The sequence below is a fragment of the Lagenorhynchus albirostris genome, chromosome 12, assembly GCF_949774975.1.
Source record: "Lagenorhynchus albirostris chromosome 12, mLagAlb1.1, whole genome shotgun sequence".
In the NCBI taxonomy this organism is placed as follows: Eukaryota; Metazoa; Chordata; class Mammalia; order Artiodactyla; family Delphinidae; genus Lagenorhynchus; species Lagenorhynchus albirostris.
Window position 1 is genome coordinate 48,359,668 of NC_083106.1, and position 24,827 is coordinate 48,384,494.

The window sequence follows — 24,827 nt, forward strand, 5'->3', positions numbered from 1 at the left end:
ATGTTAACCGTCAACATCCAGTTAAGGTATTGTTTGCCAGATTTCCCCACTGTGAAGTTTCCTTTTATCCTACTGTGTTCTTTGGAAATGAGTCACTAAGTCTAGCCAAGGGGGAAAGAGTGGGAATTAAGGTCCATCTTCTGTAGAGAGGGAATATCTACAGGTATTAGTTGGAATTCTACTGTAAGAAAGATTTGTTTCTTCTTTCTTTTTTCTTTATTTGTTCAGTCATTTTCTTATATAAGTATGGTGTATTTGTCAGGGTTCTCCAGAGAAACAGAATGAGTAAGAGATAGATAGATATAGATAAAGGTAAGAGGAGATTTATTGTAGGAATTGGTTCATGTGGTCCTGGAGGTGAGAAGTCCCACAATGTGATGTCTGCAAGCTTGAGACCCAGTGCTATAATTCAGTCCAAGTCCAAAGGCCTGAGAACAAGAAGCTGATGGTGTAAGTCCTGGTCTCAGTCCAAAAGCCCAAGAACCAGGAATGCCAGTGTCTTTGGAGAGCAGGAGAAGACGGATGTCTCAGCCCAAGCAGAGAGATCAAATTCGCCCTTCCTCCACCTTTTGTTCTATTCAGGCACTCAACAGATTGGATGATGCCCAACCCCATTGGTGAGGGCGATCTTCTTTACTCAGTCACATGCTAATTTCCTCCAGAGTCACCCTCACAGACACACCAGAAATAGTGTTTTATCAGATGTCTGGGGATCCCTTAGCCCAGTCAAGTTGACATATAAAATTAAACAACATAGTATAGGACATCATATCATATGACATCATATCATATCATATATCATATATCCCAAAGTATTAAAAGGATTGTCAGTGCAGGCTATCTTTCAACAGGTTAAAAAAATATATATGACACGAATGCTCACTAGATCTGATTTGCCTTCTGAATGACATAGTTGTGAATACATTTTATTCAAAAGCTATCAGCATGTGTACTGCTGGAGTTCAAATAACTTTAAATGTTGTGAAACGAATTTTATTAATGTAGCTAGTGAGTGAATGGCACTTTCACATTACGGTGCTACCTCAGGTTTTAGCTTGACATTTGGAAAGAGCTTGCTTTGGCTTAAGATAGACTGAATTTATCTCCCAGCTCTTAATTCTGTGCTCTGAGCAAGTCACTGGCCTTCCCTGAGCCTCAGTTTCCTTCTCTGTAAAATGGAAATAAAAACTACTTCATGGAATTCTTAAAAAATGTTTTATTTTATTTTATACTTTGGATTATACTGTGCTATTTATTTTGTTGCTCAGATTGTCTCAGCTTTGCCCTTTGGGAGCTCTTTCATACTGGTTCCTCTGTCCCCCTGACACGCCACCACGTTTTTTGTATTTTGAATACTTCCTTACTTTCTGATACTGTAAGATGCTCCAGGCTTATTTTGTATTCTCCCTGTCCTGGTCTTAGAATCAGACAATTTTCCTGGTTCCTTTTAATGGAGAATGATATCTAGAGCCCAAGATCTGGGCACCGATGTGCTTGTTGCTCTTGGGATATCATCGCTTTTAGGCCCTGTTGACAGATATATACACATATGTATACACACATATCTATAATTATTTCTATGTTTATCCCTTTATCCAAGCTAAGGCATAATGGAGACTTTTCATATTTGCATATGTCTTTTTTTAGCCCATAGGCCAGATATAATAACTTGATTTTTTTTCTCTTTGCAGATACCAGATATTCCTCTATTTTATATGTGCCTTCCAGAACATCTCTTGTGGTATCCATTACTTGGCTTCTGTGTTCTTGTCAGTGTCCCCACAGCATACTTGCAGGCCCCCAGGCAATGTGAGTCGGGTTCTTTTCCAAGATATCTCTAGTTGGAGGTTGGAGGACATCTGGACCCAGTTTTCCATCGGCCGTGAAGATCACATCATAGTGCAGCTACAGGACGGTGAGATTTGGGAGCTCACAAGCTGTCACAGGTTCCGGAGGGATGACAAGTCGAGTTTGAACTATGATTATAACGGCCATAAGAGTAGTTTCCCTTGCTTGGATGGCTACATCTATGACAAGAGCAAGTGGCGCAGCACCGTGGTGACTGAGTGGGATCTGGTGTGTAACCGAGAATGGTTTGGAAGGCTGATCCAGCCTACATTTATGCTTGGAGTCCTGCTGGGAGCGGTGATCTTCGGCTACCTTTCTGACAGGTAAAATGAAATGTTTAGTATTGTTACATCAGTGTAGGGTTCATTTTCCTATCTGATTTTCTTAGGGGACAGGGAATTATGTTCAAAACTGTAGTCATTTTCATACCTCCTATCTAAATTCCTTGTTGATCTGTTATTTAGAGACACAAAATAACATAGTGTTTAGGGGATGGGTTCTGAAGACAGTCTGCCTGTGTTCTGCCATTTATTAGCTGTGGGACCTGGGTGAATTGCCTAACATGTGTTTTAGAATCTCATGTGTAAGCTGGCAATGAAAATAATAGCGCTCACCTCAGAGGGTTATTGCAAAATTAATACAGAAAAAGTACCTTGGACACATAACCACTCAGTAGTGAATTTTTTTTCTTTAAATAGATTTGCTTTTTAGGAGGATAGTCTGGTCCTAAGCAATAATATCTATGAAATTGTGTGATATACCAGCCATATTTTTAAGAAATACACATTAAAATGAATATGTAGCTCTTAAAATAAAGCAAAGTTCATCTCTATATGGACATGGACCACACTTTTCGTATCTGTCCTAAAGTGCAGAGATGAACTTATTTATTTGGTCCCCATAGTTGTGAGTTTTACAGGTATGTGCTGGGCACTGGGAACCTAAAAACAACTGCTTAGGTCAGAAATCCTTGCCCTCAGGGTGTGCTAGTCAAATGGGGCCAACAAACATGTCCAAATAAAAATTATAGGGCTTTGTTTTGTCCAGGGCCATACTAGAAGTAAAAGCAATGGAGGCAAAGACTGTGGAAGCCTAAAGGGAGGAGTACCCAGGTCTTTCCCCCCAACACACACATCCCCTCCAGGAGGTGGCATTTGAATAATGAAATTGGAGCAGAAGCGGAGTCTAGTTATTATTTGGTGATTGAAGTTATGTTTCAGTGTTTAAGAATCTTCTGCTTCATAACTGTCTTCCTGGGAAGTGTGGAAGTTAGGGTGTCAGTGGGGAGAGGAACAAAATAGGAGATGAAGAGGTAGATATTCCCTTTTGGTAAGTCTGTCAGTGGAGGAACTGCAAGATGCAAGGTGGCTACCAGAGTGATGGGGTCCAGAGAAGGTTCTTATCTTTGACTGGAAGAGACTTAAACTGAAAGGGAGAAGTCAGAGGTGAGTGAAAGACAGAGGAAAAAGAAGTAATTGGTAGCATAAGGCCTCAGAGGAGGTGGGAAGAGACATGATCCTATACAAAGACTGCAAAATGGTATTTGGAGAGAAAAGGGTGTGGTCTCTGGAGAGGAGGAAAGAAGAGAAGCCTGAAGGCAGATGCAGGTCATGTTGGCAGGTGGGCAGACAAGGAACTTGTGGGGCTTTCTCTTTGATGGTCTCTGTTCTCTGCAGGAGAGAGCTGCTCATCTGCTGAGAGTGAAGACTTTGTGGGTGGTACAGGGGGTTGATCAGGGATGGATGAAAAATAGTTTTAAATGGCACTCAGGACTCAAATGAGATTGGGAACATTTATGTGCAGGGCCAACAATCCCTACTAATGCATGTGGGAGCAGAGAAGGCTGAGGCCATGAAAGTGACTGTTTCCAGTTTGCTTGCATACCCTCTGCTGCACTGGGCAAGCCTGTTGGTTGGAATCTCAGGACTGTATTTTTTTTGCCTTACAATTATCTGTCAGGGACATCTCACAGGGAGAAAATATCTGCAAATCACATGTATAATGACAGTCTAGTATCTAGAATATATAAAGAACACTTATAACTCAACAATAAGAAGACAAATAACCCAATTTAAAAATGGACAGATGATCTGGATAGATATTTTGCAAAGAATATATACAAATGGTCAAAAAACACATATAAAAATGCTCAACATCATTAATCATTAGGAAACTGTAAATCAATGCCACAGTGGGATAACCCCTGCTCACTAGAATGGCTATAATCAAAAAGACAGGCAACTGCAAGTGTTGCCAAGGATGTGGAGAAATTGGTGGGATTGTCAAACTGGGGCAGCCATCCTAGAAAACAGTTTGGCAGTCCTTCAAAAAATTAAACATAAAGTAGCTTATGACCCAGCAGTTCCACCCCTAGGTATATATCCAAGAGAATTGAAACATAACTTTACACAAAATCTTGTTCGCAAGTATTTATGGCAGCATTATTCATAATAGCCCAAAAAGTGGAAACAATCCAGGTGTCCATCAACTGATGAATGGATGCACAAAAGGTGGTATTAGCCATGCAATGGAATGTTATTTAGTCATAAAAAGGAATGAAGGACTATAACATGGATGAAGATTGAAAACAATGCTTAGTGAAATAAGCCAGGTTATATATTGGGCAACTCCATTTATATATAGAGAGTCCAGAATAGGCAACTCTGTAAAAACAGAAAGCAGATTAGGGGCTGTCAGGGGCTAGAGGGAGCAGAGCATGGGGAATGATGACTCCTGGGTGCGGTTTCTTTTTGGAGTGATGAAAATGCCTTGGAACTAGATAGTAGTAAGAGTTGCACAACTCTGTGAATACACTAAAAGCCACTGAATTGTGTACTTTAAAAGGTTGAATTTTATGGCATGTGAATTACATCTCATTTTTTTTAAGTCTGCAGGCATATAATTGTTATTTGTTTGCTTTTTAGGCAAAGAAATGCACTTCCCAATTATGAAAATATAGGGCAAGTAAGCAGCTTATTCTAGTAGCAGGATGTAGCAAGATTTCTGTTTTTAGAGGGGCTTAGTAAGAGTTGTCTCCCCTTGGTGGGCTGAGCCAGCCCAACAGAGAAGATGATCCAGCAGGTCACAGAGCAGATCCTGACAGGGAAAGGACAAATCTTTCCTCTCCTTGCTCCCAATCTCAGGTTAGGTGGTCCTTTGGGGACCACCCAGAGTGATCGAGTGTGTATATTAGCAGCTCAGGTGGAGACCAGTCACTGAAAAACTGGCCTCTTGAAGAAATCATGTGTTAACTCATGATTTGCTCAAAATAAATGAATGAGTAACAACAATCAAATATTGATACATAAGCTATCAAAATATAGGTAGCACTTATCTTTCATGAATTAGAGTGGATGTTTTAAACTGTTGCAGCCACACCTTGCTCCTTCCTCTGTGTAATTCTTATTTTTCAGGGCAGGAAGACGACTTGTCTTGTGGGCCACAAGCACCGGTGTATTTTTGTTTGGCATAGCAGCGGCATTCACGTTTGATTATTACAGTTTCATAGTCGCACGCTTCCTTCTTGCTATCGTGAGTTGGGTTGTTGTTGGTTTGTTTTGTTTTGTTTTGTTTTGCCTCTTTAATTCCACTGCAGGACTTTTACATTAAACCTTAACTCTCTTAGTCTTGTTCATTTAGAATCTAGTGAGAGAGATCAAGGACTAATCTTTGTTCACCCCACTGCAGAAGTCTTTCTGTAGAATATTAATGTCCTATGCTTAGAATGGAACTCATTAAAATGAAAAATTGTTGCTTAGTAGGCAGAAACTTTACGTTTGACTCGATGGCTGACAGGTGATCCACATTCCACGATTACTAACAGCAAGGATTTGTGGAACATCACTTCCACTTGGCATTGTACTGGGGATTCTAGCCGATACTATAAAGCAAAAGAGAGAGAGGAGATAGGGAGAACAAGAGGGAGAGAGGAAGGCATAAGGGGAAAGAAAGGAAAAAAAAGTCACCATTTGTAGCCATTACAAATAATCGCTACAAATTGTTTTACTTCTGAGCAATTGTATGGGTCTAGTCAGGCTTTGTATGCATGAGCCAAACAGAAGGTTCAGTTGTATTGTTAAGAAAGTCATTTGTATAATGTGCAGGAAGAATGAGAACAAGAAGGCATCGGGCATTTCTGTTATGGGGAACAGGGTGGTAGAGTGGAAAGGGCATGAGTTTGAATCCCAGCTTTGTCATGTATTGGCTTCTCAACTGTATGACCTTGGGCAAACACCTTATCCTCTTCAAACCTTAATTCCTGATCTATAGACTGTAGAAAATAATACCTGCTTCACTGGGCTGTTACCAGGATTCATGTAAGCATCCACAGTTCAGTACCTGGCACGGACTTGGCACTCCCGACAAGGGTGCTATTACTGGAAGTGGACCAGAGAGTGAGGAAGCTGTTTGCACACTTGGTGAGGCTTCCAGACAGCTTCCAAACTACCAAACGACAGCAGCAGTGGTTCTGTTTGGAGGTCACTGGTCAAGGATAACCAGGTGAAGTTTTATCTTCAGGGAGAGCTTGTGATCTTGCTGAACACAGAGCAGGGCATGCATCCCCTCTCACCAGAATGGATGATCCAAGGGTCTGGAGAGAAGCCAAGGACTTCAGTCTCAGAAGAAGAGGTCACTGCACCCCCTCAGAGGGAAAAGGGTGTATTCTCTTTTGGAGTCTTCATCGATGGCTGGGAAGGGTTCCTAGAAAGCCACACAGATGGCCAAGGATAGGAGGATGCATTAAAAAAAATTTAGGAGAATTGAAGGTGTTGCCTCTTAAAAAAATGTACATATATCTAGGTATGTAGAAAGTTTTTAATACAAAAAATAACAACCAGCAGTTCTGTCTCCACTGAGGATGGAATAAGAGGAAATGGCTCTGTAGCTACAGAGTGAGATTTGATAAGAGACCTTGTGGTGAGAATGATGGTACAACAGAGGCACAGACAGGACTTGAGAGGGTGTGGAGCCCTCTTTTGGAAGATTTAAGAGGATAATTCTAAAAATATCTGTTTCAGTCTTGTAAAATACCATGAGTTGATTTCCAGAGCCAAGAAAATGAGACAGGCCACCCATAGAATACATCTGTAAAATGTGGCCTTAATTTTCTGTGGCTCCTTCCTTTGGTTTTTATGGGAAATGTATTTGTGATACAATTTTGAGTAGGGAAGATGCAGGCAGATTCATTCACTCAGCACATTTATGGGTCTGCCTACAGAGTGTAATGCTAAGTAAACCTGACCAGGCTGTTTCAATATCCCTACATCGTAGAGCAAGTCAAGACACTGACGGGCCATTTTAAAAACCCATACAATGTTGACGACGGAGGACTAACAGTGGAGGGGGGTCCCGTAGCGGGGGATGGGATGGGGAGTCTGGAGAGTCAGGGGCTTTTTAGTCTAAGGGGTGGGTGAGAGAAGAACCTTCCAGGCAGAGGCAACAGCAAGTGAGAAGGCCCTGAGACGTGAAGAAACTGAAGGTGCTGATGCCTGGAGAATAGAGAGGAGGTGAAATACATGATAAGGCTGAAGGAGAGAGAGAGGATGAGGCAGGGCCTTGTAGGATGACAAAGAGTTTGCCTGGTTTCCTAAAGGCAATGGGAATCCCCTGAAGGAGTTCAGTGAATTCAGGGGTGAAGTGGTCATTTTGGCTGCTATGTTGGCGGTGGGGTCAGGGTAGATGTGAAGAATAGAGTGTTATCAGTGGAGGTGACAGGTATGAATGGTGTCAAGGAGGCTTCTGGAATTATTTAGGCAGTTGTGCAATGGATTGTTTGAACCCAGTGACAGAAGTAACCAGTAGGAAGTGGGAGTGAACACAAAAAGAACTGGCACTGAAAAAAAACATTTTGGGGACTGATGTTATAACTTACTTTAATGGGGAAATTTGTAGTATTTGAAGGTTTAAATTTACCAAACAACTGGATTCTTCAGTTTGGGAGTCCTCATTATCAGGGTTCGTTATCTGAGTCTTGCAATTGCAAGGTTTCCTGGGGAAATAAAAGCTGTTGCCACAGAATATGAAACTGACCATTAATACAATAGTCCCCATCCAGCACCTCTCTGCTTACTGCTAGCAGGCCAGCCTCTTTGCGACTCTGACGCAAAGTGAAATTGCAGATCTTACCAAAGATTCTGGATTACAGAAAGTCTTTGAAAGCAGTGGGGGAAAACTGCCTGAATCCTACACAGATCCCTTGACCAAGTGGGATCTGGCAGAGATAAACCAGTTAACTTTTTTTTTAAATTAATTTTTATTGGAGTATAGTTGATTTACAATGTTGTGTTCATTTCCGCCGTACAGCAAAGTGAATCAATTATGCATACACATATATCTACTCTTTTTAGATTCTTTTCCCATATAGAAACCAGTTAACTTTTGAAGAAATTAGCATCCACAAGGATAATGACAAGATGAGCCTTCAAAAGAGTATGATTCAAATATCAAAGGATTAAGAGAGGCCTTTGGAGAAATCAGTGGCACTCTAGAATAATTTTGCAAAAATTAATTTTACGATTTGTTTTATAAAAGTCAAATGTGAAATAATTTTGTAGGAAAAATTCTAATCCTTTCACCACCACCCCCCTCCACACACACACACAAAAATCCATCATTTGTTTCATTCTTTGTTTATTCCATGAGGGGTCACACATTGTTATTATAATCTAAATTTTGTTAAATTAAAGATAGGCCTATCTGGGGGGGCTTCCCTGGTGGTGCAGTGGTTAAGAATCTGCCTGCCAATGCAGGGGACACGGGTTTGATCCCTGGTCCGAGAAGATCCCACATGTTGTGGAGCAACTAAGCCCATGCGCCACAACTACTAAGCCTGCGCTCTAGAGCCCACGAGCCACAACTACTGAAGCCCGTGTGCCTAGAGTCAGTGCTCTGCAACAAGAGAAGCCACCACAATGAGAAGCCAGTGCACCGCAACAGAGAGTAGCCCCCCCCCCGCTCGCCGCAACTAGAGAAAGCCCACGCGCAGCAACGAAGACTCAATGCAGCCCTAAATAAATAAATAAATAAATTTATTTATTAAAAAAAAAGATAGGCCTATTTTCAAAATAAAGTTTTTTCCCCCATTTTTTTTATTGTGGTAAAATACACATAACAATATTTACCATCTTAACTATTTCTAAGTGCATATAGTTCAGTACATATTAAGTACATTTATATTGTTGTGCAAGCATCACCACTATCCATCTCCGGAACTCTTTTCATCTTGCAAATCTGAAACTCTATATTCATTGAACAATAACTCCCCATTCCCTCTTCCCCCCAACCCCTAGCGACCACCATCCTGCTTTCTGTCTTATGAATGTGACTGCTCTAGGTACCTCATAAAAATGGAATCACATAGTATTTGTCTTTTTGGAGTTAGCTTATTTCACTTGGTATAATGTCATCAAAGTTCATTCACGTTGGAGCATATGTCAGAATATTCCTTTTTTAAAGCTGAGTAATACTCCATTGTACGTAGAGACCACATTTTGCTTATCCATTCACCTGTTGATGGATGCTTGGCTTGCTTCCACATTTTAGCGACTGTGAATAATGCTGTTATGAAAATGGGTATAAAAATATTTCTTTGAGATCTCACTTTCAGTTCTTTTGGGTATATTTCCAAAATAGGGTTGTTAGATCATATGGTAATAATATTCTTAATTTTTTGAGGGATTCCCATACTGTTTTCCATAGCAGCTGTACCATTTTACATTTCTGCCAATAGTGCATATGGGTTCTGATTTCTCCACATACTCACCAACACCTGTTATTTTTTGCTTGTTTGTTTTTTTGTTGTTTTGATACTATCCATCCTAATGGCCATGAGGTGGCATCTCACTGTGATTTTGATTTGCATTTCCCTAATGATTAGTAATGCTGAGCATCTTTTTGTGTGCTATTTGCCATTCCTGTATTTTCTTTGGAAAAATCCATTTTTGAATTTGATTGTTTGGTTAGCAGACGTTTGGTCCTATCCAAAGCATCCATAAAACATTTGGTCCAGGCCAAAAGGTACTTGATATTTGGTCCTGTCCAAAACCATTTGGCATAGACCAAATATGCTCATGGATGTTTTGGATAGGAGCAAATTTCAAGGACCTTTTGGTGTGGACCAAATGTTTTGTGGATGTTTCTGACAGAACCAAATATCCTGTAAGGGTATGTTTTATTGTTGAGTTTTAGGAGTTCTCTACATATTCTGGATGTTAGTCTCCTATCAGATACATGATTTGCATATATCTCATTCCGTAAGTTGGCTTTTCACTCTGGTGATAGTGCCCTTTGATGCACAGAAATTTTGAATTTCCCTGAAGTGCAGTTTGTCTGGTTTTTTTGTTGTAATTGCTATTGCCTGTCAAAATGAAGTTTCAATCAAATCTTTTTTCTTCTCACTAGTTACCATAAATTGTTTGTCCCCATTTAAAATTTAGGATTTGATAATAAGGCTCTTCTCTATATAGATAAATTGATACACACATTTGCAAGGAACTGAGACATAAATTCACACTGTAAAGGAATATTTAAATGAAGCAAAAGGCAGTGTCTGACATTTATATCATGCATAACCACTCAAGTTTTGCCATTTGGGGTGGACAGGGTGTGGGAAGATGAAAGGACCCATTTAAAGAAGAAGGATGGATCGGATTAAACGCCATTGTATAAATATGATACGGGTTTCAGAAAACAATGCTTTGTCATTTTCTTTCTTGCCTATGTGTGATTTGCAGAGAGATTGGACTCAGTAGTTACGTGTGTGACCTTAAATCTGGACCACCCTCCCTGCTTTGTTTTGCAGTCTGGAAGTGGCTATCTCGTGGTGGTGTTTGTCTATGTGACAGAATTTGTCGGCATGAAGTCTCGGACGTGGGCATCCATCCACTTGCATTCCTTTTTTGCTTTTGGAACCATGGTGGTGGCTTTGACGGGCTACTTGGTCAGGACCTGGTGGATCTATCAGATAGTCCTCTCCACAGTGACTGTCCCCTTTGTCCTGTGCTGTTGGATGCTCCCAGAGACACCTTTTTGGCTTCTCTCAGAGGGAAAATATGAAGAAGCACAAAAAGTAATTGATACGATGGCCAAGTGGAATAGGACGAGATCCTGTAAACTGTCAGAACTTTTATCACTGGATCACAATGGTTCTGCTGGTAATAAGCCCTCTCAAGTTGAGAAGCACACCCTATCAGATCTGTTTTATGACTGGAGAATTGGAACAAGGACACTTATTGTTTGGCTGATTTGGTTCACGGGTTGTTTTGGGTTCTACACCTTCTCCTTGAATTCTGTTAATTTGGGAGGCAATGAATATTTAAATCTCTTCCTCATGGGTAAGTGGTTAAATTACATTTAAGTTGTAGCCATGAAGTGAAATTTCTACCAAGTTTTGAGAGTGTTTCTATTGTCTTTTTTTCTACCAGGAACAATACTGCCAACTACGTGATTATGGTCTCTTTTAGTGTTACACATGTATATATTCTCTTTAAAAAAATGCAAACAGTTAGAAGACTTGAGTCCCTCCTTCCTCTTCTGCCTCTTCTCCTTGTTTGCTTCCTTTCTTTAAGCCCATTGCCATCTCAGAACTATCTTTCAGAGGTAACTTCTATAACCTTTGGCTTGTGCTTTCAGATCTCTTTTTATGCATCTCCATACATTTGTGCAGATAAACGTTTTATATTTTAACATAAATGAGATTCACTACATACTGTTCTTTGCAAGTTGCATTCCTTTTAATATTTAACATGTCTTGGAGACCTTCTGGTATCTTTCTACCTTCAAGTGTCCTTAATTTAGGAATTTTAGTCAGTAAAATAACCTAAATACATGCAACTGTAATTTATGTTGTCATGCTTCTTTTAATTAAGTAGCAGGTTAAAATAGCTTCAGATACTGCTGTGATAGCTTGAGGCGTGACTCCTAGGGTAAACCAAATTCATACCAGACACGAGAGAATTATCAGAAATGCATTTGTCCAGCTGGTTACTTCCATGTAGGCTGCTTGTATTTGATATTATCCCCAGAAAAGTTCGCTTTAAAATTTTTATACATAGCTAACATCCCTTCTCATTAAAGTGCTCTAATGAGACACCTGTTTTTGTTTATTATAGCTCAGCAGAAATTATGAGATAAGTAATTTTAAGAAAAAAACTTTACTCTTTTTTTGGGCAGACCAACAAGTTTGTAAAAAGAGCCTATCTTGACTTCAAACACATTCTATGTGTCAATTGGAGAAAGGATGCAGTATTCGTAGAACAGAGCAGCAAATGGTAGGAGAATGAAGTAGGGTGGGGTGTGGCACAGGGAAGCTTAGGAGTGCTGGAGTTTTAGATCTTTATGCTATAGTCTTAATTTTGATGGAGATGTAAATTCTCAAGAAACCGGGCAATCTCGTAAATATAAAAATCTTTCCGAGACAAATACCATGGTTTTATAGTCTCCACTGCCTTTGATTTTTCATGTCATTACCCTTGCCAGCAGCCCTCTGCCTGACAGGCGATTCTAGTCAACACTTCCGAGCTGTGAAATTTTTGAACAAGTTTTCACCTCCTGAGATGGTTTGGTGCTGGTGGGAATTTCAGCTTAGGTTTTGTGCTACTTGCAGGTGATAAGCGCTACAGTAGCCTGAAGGCATATCTTTGAGGTTATGTGGAGACAGGAGCAGAATGGGGTTATACATTATAAAGTAAAGAAGATAAGGGCACATGGTCCTAATCCCAGACAGATTGGGCCTCATTGGTTGCACCATTTCTATCCCAGACATAGTCAAGTCAAAATTTAGATGCAGCATCTATACAACAACTCAAGAAACATCAAGGTGGAATATACTTTAAAAGGTCTCTTCAGCTGTTTCCCAGTTGCTGTGCAGCTTTGCTAGACTCCAGGAAGTTGGTTGGTGGCCTTGCACACAGTGCTGTAGAGAGGGGAGCCCTGAGTCAGACGTGGAGGGAACCAGACCTGAGGGAGGGAGGTTGCAGGAAAGGGGCCTTGGCTCCCAAAGACCAGTCCCTGAGCTGTCACTTACTCACTGGGCTCAAGTCATTTAATCTGAGTTGGAAAGTGGGGGTAATAATCCAGGCCTATTCCCATGAGGTTCTTTGGAGAATCATTGATTTATTTGACCTTGAAAAGTGTTTGATAAACAAACAAGCAAAAAAAAGAGTAGAGTAATAGATGTACCTACTGTTCGGGCCTGGAGGCACGGACCCTACAGCAGGGTCTGTGAAAGGGAGGCCTTTTCTCTGGAGTTGTTTATTTTCCATGTTAATGAAAAGGAGGGAGGCTGTCTCTCCAATGGGGCTCAGAATGTTATTTTTTTGTCTTTGCCCAGCCATTTTTTTTGTTTTTTTCTGAGCAGCTGCAACTGAGTTTAATTTCTGATTAATGTCAACTCAGAAAATATGTGTCCACCTGCAGAGATATGTTCCCAAAACTGTAAGAGACATGTAGACCCAGACCTGCCGGTCCAGATGCTTGCAGCATTCTGTAGTTGAATGGGAAAATGCACATCAGTCCTAAAAGGCAGTGGTGGGTAGTGTCCTGGGATTAGGCAAGCTCCGGAGGGTCGAAAGAACGGACCTTTGAATTACGTGGACAAGCTAGGCTAGTAAACAGTGACAGTTTCTCAAAGGCTATTATTGGGTTTGGTCAGTTTTGCTGAGAGAACTTCTTGCTTGCTCCCTGATGCATTCTGGCTGATAGATGTAAAGCTGGCACTGAATTTTCTACTTTGCTATGTTCGAAGTTACAGTACAAACATTTCCCCATAGCTCTGCCAAGCAGAAGAAGCCAAAGGTCAAGAAAGATCAATGTTGCCTATTAATTTACATATTTATTCATTCAACCAGCCCATGCTCCAGTCACTGTGCTGTGTCCTGGGGAGCTTCCTGCCTAGTCCGGGATAAGATTCGGAAGACAGGTGATAAGTGCTAGGCAGATTATGTGAGCATTAGCGCACGTCACAGCAAACATCCTGCCCGCTCCAGTGAGTTTAAAAGTCGTGGGGCTTGCTGCCTCTCGGGCAGTTGTTAGTTCTTAGAAGCCCCTGGCAGCAGAGAGAGGGCTGACCATTCCTTTTGGGGGGCATAGGGAAGCTCTTTAGAAGGCAGGGTCCCCTTGTTAGAAGGCAGGGTCCCCTTGTTCAGTTGGACACTGTGGCTATTGAGATGTATCATTTTGCTCCATGACAGGTGCAGTGGAAATTCCTGCCTACATCTTTGTGTGCTTTGGGATGGACCATGTGGGGAGAAGAAGCATTCTGGTTTTCTCCCTTCTCTCAAGTGCAGTGACCAATGGTGTGATTATGGTGATCCCCAAGGTGAGTTACTTTATGTGTTATTTAGGGAATGGTTAGTTATACTATGACAGTGTGATGGGAGCATTTTCAGTTTAGGAATATGAAGATGAATTAAGACATATGGATAGAGTATGCTGTACATAGTATTTTAAATGTTTTCTTTAAAAGTGATTCTTTCTCTGTTGAGAAAGTTTGAAAATAGTTGAAGATAGTTGAAGATAGTTGAAAATTTAAGGAAAAAAAGAAATGTGGGGTGGGGGTAGGGGGAAAAGCCTATAATCCCACTTCCGAGAGATGGCCACGGTTGTATCTTGCCAACATGATCATCCTGAGTGAGAAGAGTGGATTGCACCTTCCAGTAGTTATCGTCATCTTAAACTTTTATTCATTCATGAGAGATCTATCCAGCATCTAGTATGTGCCAGGTTCTTTTCTAGGTGCTGAGGATGTGCAGTAAGTCAAGTTTCTCTGAGTATAATAAAGAAAAGCAAAATAGGATGAGGGATGGAGAATGACTGTGTATGGAGGGGGAACACACATGTGAACTATTTTATCTAAGGTGACTGAGGATGGTGTGCCTCTCAGAGAAGGTGATATTTGATCAGAAACCTGGAGGGAGGAAGCCATGGAGACAGCTGAAAGATATGATGAGTCTTATGTTCAGGTTTGGTCCAGTTTAAGTAGTCTTGTTTTTTTTTTTCCACTGTGGTAGATCAGTAGTTTCCAATTTCTAGTGTGCATAAATCCCCCGAGGAGCTTGTTTTTAAAATTCAATTTCTTAGTGAGAAACAGTACCATAAACTACTGAAACGACTTTCACATTCCTGTATTTTGGCAAACTCCATCCCCTAGAATACCTCTTGCACCCAGAAGTGCTCTTCTCTTTCCCCCCAAAATGGAAAACCTGTATTTTCATTCTCAATATGGAAAATGTGGTCACTATGACAATACTTTAAAATACTTTGTTTTAAATCGATTTAATAATTATTAAGCAATAGTATCTCAACATTTAGATCAAGGCATTTTAAGTTTTGCATATTGTTTGAAATTTAACTTAAGCTAACCAGTGACTTCCTTTTATAGTAACGCTTCACTTTGGTGAATCAAATGTTTTAATGTATTGACGTTTCCAGCTGATTGATATATACGACTGATACACATCAGTTAAAACTGCTTAAGACAAGGAGGTCTCTGCCAATTTGAGGGAGCTTCATCCACACCCTTTTTGTTTGTGTTTTTAAGTAGCTTGCAGTTATATTTGTTGAGTTGATGGCAGCTGTCTTTGAGCGGTGAAGATTTAGGGAAACCCTAGAACCTTCAGGTTCTACGGTGGTTAAGCCCCAGCGGCAATGTGGAAGACAGGAAAGTGGCTGATGGGGATTTCTAGAAATAGAGTACTAACCCTTAGCCACAAATTTTTCCCCTCTAATAACACTTCTCTCCAAATGGTAATGTCACAATACAAAATTTTTAAGTCCCATTAATTCATCCAACAAATATCGTCTACAATAGTAATTAAGGTGGCAAGGTGACACTGGTTGCCTTAGTAGAGGCACCACCAAATCTCAGTAACTTCACATCATAGACATTTATTTCTTGCTCATAGGAAGTTCGATGTGGGTGTACCTCGTTGGTGGCTGTGGGAGTGGTGAAGGGGGTGTTCGGCTCCATGGAATCATTCAGGGACTCGGGTTGACAGAGGTGCTGCCACTCCTCACACATGAGCTCCAAGGTCACCTGGGTCTCAACACCCAGCTGGCAGACAGAGGAGGAGAGAAAAGATCGACTGTGGGAGGTCTCTGAGAACCACTGCAGGAAATAGAACATGTCAGGGACGACAGCAGAAACCATCTGGGAGGGTCTCATTCCAAAGTGTCTCTCCCCAAATAGCTTTTCTTATTTGGTAATTTGAAATCTCCAAGGCTGCAGGGAGGCACAATAAAACTTTCCTCTAAATTTCATAAAGATGGAAAGCTTTTGCAGACCATGTGTCGAGTTTACAAAATAAAACTCTTCATTGTTCTGAAAAATACTGGAGAATTAGAAAGTTTTAAGTAATAATTTTAAGGATTTTCTATTTTTCTTTTAAAAATATTACTTGATGACAAAATGATGGTCTATTTTGCTAATATATATTTTTTCAGGATTACCATGTTTGGTGTGTGGTGGCAACTATGGCTGGAAAATTTTCCATAGGGGCAGCGTTTGGCCTTATATACCTTTATACAGCAGAGCTGTATCCAACCATTGTAAGGTAAGAGTTACTTATTTTTCTGTTGTTTTCTTGGTATCTTTCACTTATGTGTCATTTGATTACATCTGGCCTTTGAGTATAAATGCTTTCTTTCCGTAGAAGTTACTGGAGCTCCAAGCTATGGGAGGGTTACATGATGACGCTAATTCTGAACCTGAGGCTTTGTCTATACGTCATTAGCAAGGATATTAGAGAACTTGTTTTGAAATAACACTCTTATTATCCTAAAACCATTTTAAGTCTCAAATACAGTCGACTTACATGGACTCAAGGCTAATTTTCTCAGGTTGTATCTCTTGATGTCCTGATGTTAGTTGTGTTAGTTTGTCGGGGCTGCCATAACAAAGCACCACAGACTGAGGGGCTCAAACAACAGAAGTGAATTTTCTCACAGTTGTGGAGGCTAGAAGGCTGAGATCAAGCTGTGTGGCAGGTTTGGTTTCTCCTGGGGCCTTTCTCCTCACCTTAATAAGAGATACTTATTCCTGTTGAAGGCACATTCTTTGCTTCCTACTAGACATTCTATAAGGTTTAAATAACTTTTAAAGGAAAGCACGTTAAGATATTGCTTGACTTTAAAAAATTGAAATAGGATGTTCCATAGATATAAATCTTTCGGTTTCCCAAATCCCCACTCCACACCCCAAATAAACTCCTGCTCTACAAGACTGATGTTATCCTCAATATTAGACTCAATGAGCGTATGTAAGGGCCTCATCTGCATAGCTGATGCTGATTGGTTTCCCTGCTTTTTTGGTCTTGAATTGTCTTGAATTATCTGCATGTTTGTTCACACTGCTGTTTCACAGAATGAGAATATAAATCATGAATGATTCTTAAAAAATCAAAGTAAAATTATTTCCAAGTATATTAAGCTAAGTTAAGTTTTACTATTTATTCTCTGCTAGAAGGGTGGACAGGGGCTCTGGGCAGCTGTTCCCTCACTCTCTGCAACCTGTGCCTTTCTCGTCTTCTGTTCTTGCTGCTGTATGAATCCTCTCTGCGTTTCCAGGTCGCTGGCTGTGGGGAGTGGCAGCACGGTGGGCCGTGTGGGGAGCATCGCGGCCCCATTCTGCATTTACCTCTCCAGCGTTTGGATCTTCATGCCACAGGTGTTCATCAGTTGATAGAACTTTACTGAGATAGCAGCGAGGCAGAAGAGCTGACTGCCTCCTTTATTTTTATTTATTGGAAGCCAATTTATAATTCGGTTATGGGGGTTTATAGAAACCTAATTAACAGCTCACCAGCTGGTAAGTAGGGTGGTGGGTTGCTGTTTTTCTTGTTCGTTGATTGCCTTCTCCCCCTCTTCCCCATCCCGCCCCGCCTGCGGCCGTGAGCTGTTAATCAATCACAGCTCTGCCAGCCAGAGCAGGGCCTCTGCTCAGCACATCGTGAAGCCGGGACTGCGCAGGGAGAGCTCTGGTCTCTGGTCTCTCAGCCTGTGCCCCTCTGTCTGGATCCGCAGGCTGCCTCCCACCCCCAGCGCTTGCCTCTGTGTTCCCACCGTGTGACGGCTGGTCAAGGCCAGTTCTGGAGGCTGCTGCTCCCGGAAGGACCCAGTGGTGTCTGGCGGAGAGGTGTAGGGATCTGTGGTTTCCAGCTTCCCCAAAACTTGAGGGGCTCTTCACAGGCAAGGCTGCCTGCGTGCTTCCTCCTGGCTCCGGCAGTGTGAGCCGTCCTCCTGGTTATGAAGTGTGCGAGGGGTTCTGTGCAGTTTGCACGTGTCCTCGTGGCCGGGCTGAGAGTTTGGGAAACCACGCGGACCACTGTTACACACCCGGGTCAGGAAGAGGATGGGGGGAGGGAAGGGGGCAGGGAGATGCGGACAGTGCGGAATGTCGGGGGTGGCCTGAGGGGCTGCACCACCAAGGGGAGAGCCCTGGGTGTGCCGGCCCTCCCTCCCCCTCCAGGCTCCCTCTCCGGGACTTCTTGGTCCTCGTTCTCTCTAGGCTGTTCCCTCTGGGGCTCCTCCTGTGCTCCTGTCTTCTTCTGATTGCTTCATTCTCCAAGAGCCATTCTGGCTGTCTTTCTCAGTCCCTGCGCGGGTGACCTCTCCTGATTCTGACTTCTCTTCCAAGCAGCAGACCCACTAGCCTCATGGATAGTCTCCCTGGGTGACTAAACAGCTTCACCGTTTCCCAAACCCAGCCGGCCGGTGACTTGCATTTCCTCCACCCGACTCTGCTCTGCGGTAGGAGTCCGTGGCCTACAGCGTGACCCTTGAGCACCAACTTTTTATTCTCCCACCCCCTCCAACCCACGACACCGAGTCCTCTCCTTCTCTCTCACAAGCAGCCTACTCACCTACTCCAGTCCAGCCCCTCATCACCGCCTGCCTCTCTGGTTCCTTCCCTGCACATGCCCCCGGCCCCATCAGAGTAGTTTGCCGAACCGGAGCTCTGGTCCAACTGCCCCTCACCTTCAGAGCAAAACCCAAACTCTGCCTGATACTCATGGCCTTTCCAGATTGACCCCCTGCCCATGTTCCCTATTTTGTTTTGTTTCCTCACACACTTCCCCCTCCTCTCCACACCCTGTTCTCATTCATCCCCACTGGCGTCCTCTGCCCGAACATCCCCTCTGCAGAGAATGCTCCTCCCCCCACAAACTTCATGTATCTTTATTTTTTTTAAGAGAATGGGACCAGTTTTATACATTCTGTAGCCATGAAAGTAATGTTAAAACCAGAAAAGCAGATGAGGCTTATTGACTAAATCAGGACCACCTGTGGAGGAGAGAAGGGGAGGCTTCTGGGGTACAAGCAGTGTTATCTTGTGGGTGATCAAGACCATGATGTGTTTGCTTTATAATTATTTCTTAAACTGCATTTGTTTTATGCATTTAAAAAAATTATGTCATTTTATGGTAGATAGGTAGATAGATATAGACTTTTTTTTTTTTTTTCCTTTTTGAGAGGTAAATCCAAGAACTTTTAGGATCCAGGCTGCCTCAGAAGCTTGCACTCCATCTGGGTCAGAGCCCTGAGGGCTCCCAGGACCGTAAGATGCGTTAAGGCAGTGACTTCTTCCCAGTATGTCTATGAAGTCCCTTTCACAGGGTCTTCCTGGGCTTCGTGGAGAGCAACGGCCTCACCAGGTTCTTCTGGATGAGGATGTCCTGGAGCTTTAGTGGCTGTGACTTGCATGGCTGGGGAAATGAGACCAGAGCTGGACCCACTTGCCTCATTCCTAGTTCGTCCTCCTGCACTGCCTCTGCCGGACAACTAGTGGAAGGCCCAAAGCTCTAGGGGTTTAGATGAGGCAGCTAAACCTCTTTTAAGACCAGAGCAAACCCCACTTCTTTAAGAAGCCCACCCAGATCCAGTGATGCAACCTCTCCCTTTCCCAGGTCTGCATAGCATTTCGTGTGTACCCTTTCCACAGCCCGCTGTCGCAGTCTGGCTCTATTATTCACACGTATGTCTTTGTCCCCCAGTTAAATTGTTGAACTCTTGCAGGATAGGGCATTTTGTGTACCCACAACTGAGTCCACTGGAGCATTTCTCTCACCTTGCGTGCCATTCATGCTATAATTTACTTAATATTTTAAATCAAATAGAATGGCTTTTAAAATTTAGCTTTGCCCTAAACAACAGTAACAGTGAAATCATGGGTGTTATACTAGTTACATGTTTTTCTAAAATACACTAACAATCTCATAAGTAGTAAAACAAATTGTTTGAGATGTTCTTAAAAAAAAAAAAAATCACCTGGCATACACAGGTGGTATGCGTCTGCTCTTTGGGAATCATTGTCTCCGCATGGTTCTCTCTCGTGTCCCAGTAACAGGCACTCAGTCAAGTTTGCTTAATTGGGGGCGTAGGGTCTGGCCTACACAGGAAGGAGTTTTGGAGAATCCACCACTCTTTTTAGGTCACGGACTTTTCCAGAAGCATCTCCTTTGTGCTAGCACTTTATGTTCTTTGTTAAATAAATAAAAGATAAAAATGGAAAAGATGTTTTTAAAAATAAGCTAAGACACACAGAAGAAGATAGACAAATCTATAAAAGCAAACTGCTATAAAATCACTAAAACCAAATAAAGATTTTTTTTTAAAGGACATCCATAACGGTTCATTATGGACTACAGAGTTAAAAGGGGTTTTTAAATTTTATTTAACAGGTACTTAAATAGTGCTTGTTATGTAACAAGCTCTATTTGTTTGTTTTTTGCGGTATGCGGGCCTCTCACTGTTGTGGCCTCTCCCGTTGCGGAGCACAGGCTCCGGACGCGCAGGCTCAGCGGCCATGGCGCACGGGGCCCAGCCGGTCCGCGGCATGTGGGATCTTCCCGGACCGGGGCACGAACCCGCGTCTCCTGCATCAGCAGGCGGACTCTCAACCACTGCGCCACCAGGGAAGCCCACAAGCTCTATTTTAAGTGCTTTACAAGAAGTAGTCTTCACAGAACGCAGGTACTGTTTTTGTTATCCCTATTTAAGTGACAGAACTTGGGTTCAAACCCAAATACCATGCCTTTTGCATAGGTCAAACAAATAAACAACCAGTCCTAAAAGGGATACAGAGAAATAAGTTTTTCCTCCACCCTGACGCTGGTCCCCCCTTCCCCAGGACAACCTCTGTCAGCAGGGTCTTGTGTATATTTGCAAAATTATTCTGTGAAGGTACTTCCTTTGGACGTAGTAGATGTTACTTGTTATTTTTAATGAGTAAAAAAATAAATTATTAAATTTCTCATTAAGCTTATTTATGGGTGTCAAACTGCCTAGGGAGCCAGTATTTTCATTTTGAGGAATAGAAATGGTAATCTAGAAGATAAGCTTATATTTTCTCTTTCAAAAAGAAGCACATGAAAATCACTCCTTCTGTTGCTTTTATTATTAACCATCATTTTTTTAGTAATCTAAGGGAAAAAAGTGGACACCTAATTCATATCCTGTTTGTATTCATGAACTCATTTGGCAAAGGTTGAGTGTTGATTTTGAATTAGCCTCCCTGCTAGGTGATAAGCAGCAGAGATGAAAGAAACAGCGTTTGTCCTGAGAGATGTCCAGTCTGGCGCAGAAGGCAGAAGCCCCAGAGAAGAGGGCTGTGGTAGGGAAATGCAGGGGTTATGGGGTGGTAGGCGAGGGCTACCAACCAAGGCTAGGGCCAGAGGGGAGGTTTCCCAGAGGAGGGGGCTTTAATCTGTGTCTGGAGGAGCCAGTGAGAGTCAGCAAGGTGGAGGGGGAGAGAAGGGAGTTCCACGCCGAGGAAACAGGAAGGCAAAAACTTAGAGGGAAAAGGAACTTGACCAGTTTGAGTTTGGGTGCAAGCATTACTGCTAACACCCAGGGTGGGTTGAGGGAGCCAGGAGATATGGGTGAAAGGATGGGCAGGATCTCAAAGGAGAGCAGAACAGAAGAACATTCAGACCTAAAGGTGGGTTGGAGAGGACAGGATGCAAAAGTTGTATCCACAGGACCCATGATGAGTTTGCATATGGTGGAGGGGGGCAGCTGGAAGGATGGGAAGCTTGTTCTCGGGGCTGGAGGGAACCCAGAGGGGGAACAAGGTTGAGGTGGGGAAGGACAGTGCACTTGAATTGTGGGTGATGAATGTGAGGTACCTGCTTGACGGCGGAGGCTGGGGGAGGCATCCAGGAGGCAGGTCTGGAGCTCAGGGGACACCCCCATGGGAGGTACAGATTTGGGAGTCAGCTTATGAAGAGGTGAGGGAGACTGAAGAGCAGAACCCTGGGAACGGTGGCATTTAAAGCCTGATGGGAAGAGGGGTCCAGGGCAGAGACTGAGATGCAGCAGCCGGGGAGACAGGGAGGTGACCAGAACCCCAAAGGAGGAGGGCAAGTGAGGAAGGCAGGACGGGACAGCAGCTAAGAAAGAGCAGGACAGGAAAACATGCATCAGGTTTGGCAGCTAGGAATCTGTGGCCTGGGAAGAGCAGCTTCTGTGGGTGGTGGGAGTGGGCCATGCTGTGGGGAGCAGGATGGAAGGAGAAGCAGTGAGCGCTGTGGAGAGGATGGGCTGGGGCCTGCAGTGGGTGTGGGCTGAGGCAGAGGGCCTCTTTTGCTTGTTTCAAAAGACTCGAGAGTAGTAATGATAGCTACCATTTATTGACTCCTTAACATAAGCCAGTCCCTGTTTTGAGTGCCCTAAATGTGTTACTTAATTTTATCCTTCCAACAGTCCTTTGGGGGCAGGTAGTAGTATTATTTCCATTTTACAGATAAGGAAACTGAGGAGCAGGAAAGTTAAGTCACTTGCCCAGGGTCATACAGGTCACAAATACAAGTTCCTGGGCAGAGTGGGTACAGAAATTATAAGAGGCTCAAGAACTTCTATTTTTACCGAGGGAAGCTAGCCAGTGGAAAGGAAAGGATCAAACATCAGTGAGAATTGGGATTGACATATAGAGACTACTATATATAAAGTAGATAATCAACAAGGACCTATTGTATAGCACAGGGAACTCTTCTCAATACTCTGTAATGACCCATATGCGAAAAGAATCTAAAAAAGAGGGGATATATGTATAGGTATAACTGATCCACTTTACTGTACAGCAGAAACCAACACAACATTGTAAATCAACTATACTCCAATACAGATCTTTTAAAAAGTTAGATCCAATTGATGCGTTCCAAAAAAACAAATCAGCGGGTAAGGAGGGAGGTCTACTGATGGAGGAAGACCCCACCCCACCGGCACCCTTCCACCTCCCACCCGCAGGAGGAGGTGAGAGGTGACAAAGGCTCCTCCTTGCCGGAGGCAGGGGCGGGGGGGTGGGGGGTGGGGAGAGGAGGGCGAGGGGGCAGGGGGGAGTGGGAAGGGGTGGGGGGAGGAGGAGGTCTTTGGGATGCTTGTAGTGGGGTTGGGGGAGCTGGCCAAGGGCCGTGGGAGACCAGGTCTTCTGCTGAGAGTGAGAGAGGAGATGGAGGGTTCTGAGTTTGTTTAGTGCCTGACTATTCTTACCACCAAGTTAAAAAGGAAAATCCAGTCTTGTCTTGGATATTCCATTTGATTCTATTTCTTGTTTAGACTTATTCAGTGTTTTTCACACCCTGGCAGAGGGCTCTTCTGGGGTTTCTACGTCCTTTGCAATGTCACTTTAGATTCTGTTACTGCTTCTAGGCTTACTCATGTATTTCTAGATTTAGGTTGTCAGCGTTCTGCAAACAAAGTAAGGAACCGTCTTCCCGGGTCACGTCTGTTAGTGATGTGGCCTCACAGCGCGTCACAGTTGCACTGTGTCTCAGAGGCTGTAAAAGCATAAGTATGCAGATTTATCAGAAAAACCGTGCCTTCATTTATTTTTATGGGGTCTTCCCGGGCAGTATTTTTTGCTAAAGGGGTTTAAATTATATAAGGACAAAGTTTTTACAGACCATAAAGAGATTTAGTTCTAAAATCCACCCAAAATCTACACAGTGATCAACAGAGAATAGATGTGCAGACTTTAGTTTTTAATGTGATTTGCATTTTTAAAAGCAAACACCTTGGTGCTAGTCTAAAAGGTTGCCTTTTATGTGTCAAAACCTGGAAAGTTAAGAAATACTGAATTTTTACAGGAAATCACTTGGACCCACCCCTCCCCCACAGTAGCAGCTAGTTTACATTGCCTCTGTTTTGTTTCCCCCTAAATTCTGTAGGTTTTGGTTCATTGAAACATTCATTTGTGCATACTTGCATTCATTCATTCCCCACCATTTATTGGATGCTGATAGCATGTCAATTTTTGGGGCCGGGGCAGGGTTGACTAAGACAGTCCCTGGCCGTCAAGTCCAAATCCAAGACTCTGGGTTTCCCCATGAGACTCTGGAGTCTGGGAAGACAGGGCAGGGACTTTTTTTCCCCTGTGTAGCTCCTAGGACAGTGCCTACATGAGTAATAATGCAGGTAGTAACTGGGATTTATTTAGTAGGTGGTTAATGAGTGATCAGATTAAGCCTAGTCAACAAATTAAAGAACCCCTGGACCAGCATAAGTAACCAAAAGGTCTCACTAAGGAATAAATGACAACTGTTAGGTCAAATTCAATTCTGTTGCCCTCTGAAAAAGGTTCAGAAATGACTATTCTCTGAAGGATACCCTTCTTTCTCGATGTGTCACTTATTCCTTTTTTAATTCCTTCTAGTTGCTTGTTGGGACTTCAGCCTTCGTGAGTGGAGTGCTAACGTTCATGCTTCCAGAAACCCTCGGGAAGCCTCTGACAACTACTTGGGAGGAGACTGAAAAAGAGAGCAGTTCAGGCAAATTACTTTCCACAACCGATAATACTGCGTTAGAAAATATCGCAGTGGTTAACTCTGAGGATTCCGGTCTTAATAAATAAATGTGCCAGACGTGCTGTGTAGCACCTGAAATATTGTTTAATGCTTTTGTATTAGAGGAACATTATTCTCATCTCCTGCATGTCACGTGTATGTGTCTTTTTTTTTTAATTTTGTAAGAAAGTTTTGAAACAATGG

At 42.7% G+C, this 24,827-nt stretch overlaps 1 protein-coding gene across 1 annotated transcript; it reads left to right on the forward strand.

Annotated features, from left to right (window-relative positions):
* SLC22A16 (solute carrier family 22 member 16) lies at positions 1-24,827 on the forward strand. Its single transcript, XM_060167681.1, has 8 exons — positions 1-26; positions 1,692-2,171; positions 5,262-5,379; positions 10,649-11,180; positions 14,037-14,164; positions 16,288-16,397; positions 17,410-17,509; positions 24,494-24,827. Exons 1-8 carry the CDS (start codon positions 1-3, stop codon positions 24,689-24,691), a joined length of 1,692 nt encoding a protein of 563 aa, XP_060023664.1. The 3' UTR covers positions 24,692-24,827.

Coding starts and splice junctions, on each gene's coding strand:
- SLC22A16 (XM_060167681.1), top strand. CDS start 1: ATGTTAACCGTCAACATCCAGTTAAG. Junction 5,380..10,648: donor CACGCTTCCTTCTTGCTATC/GTGAGTTGGGTT, acceptor TTTGTTTTGCAG/TCTGGAAGTGGCTATCTCGT. Junction 16,398..17,409: donor CTGTATCCAACCATTGTAAG/GTAAGAGTTACT, acceptor CTGCGTTTCCAG/GTCGCTGGCTGTGGGGAGTG.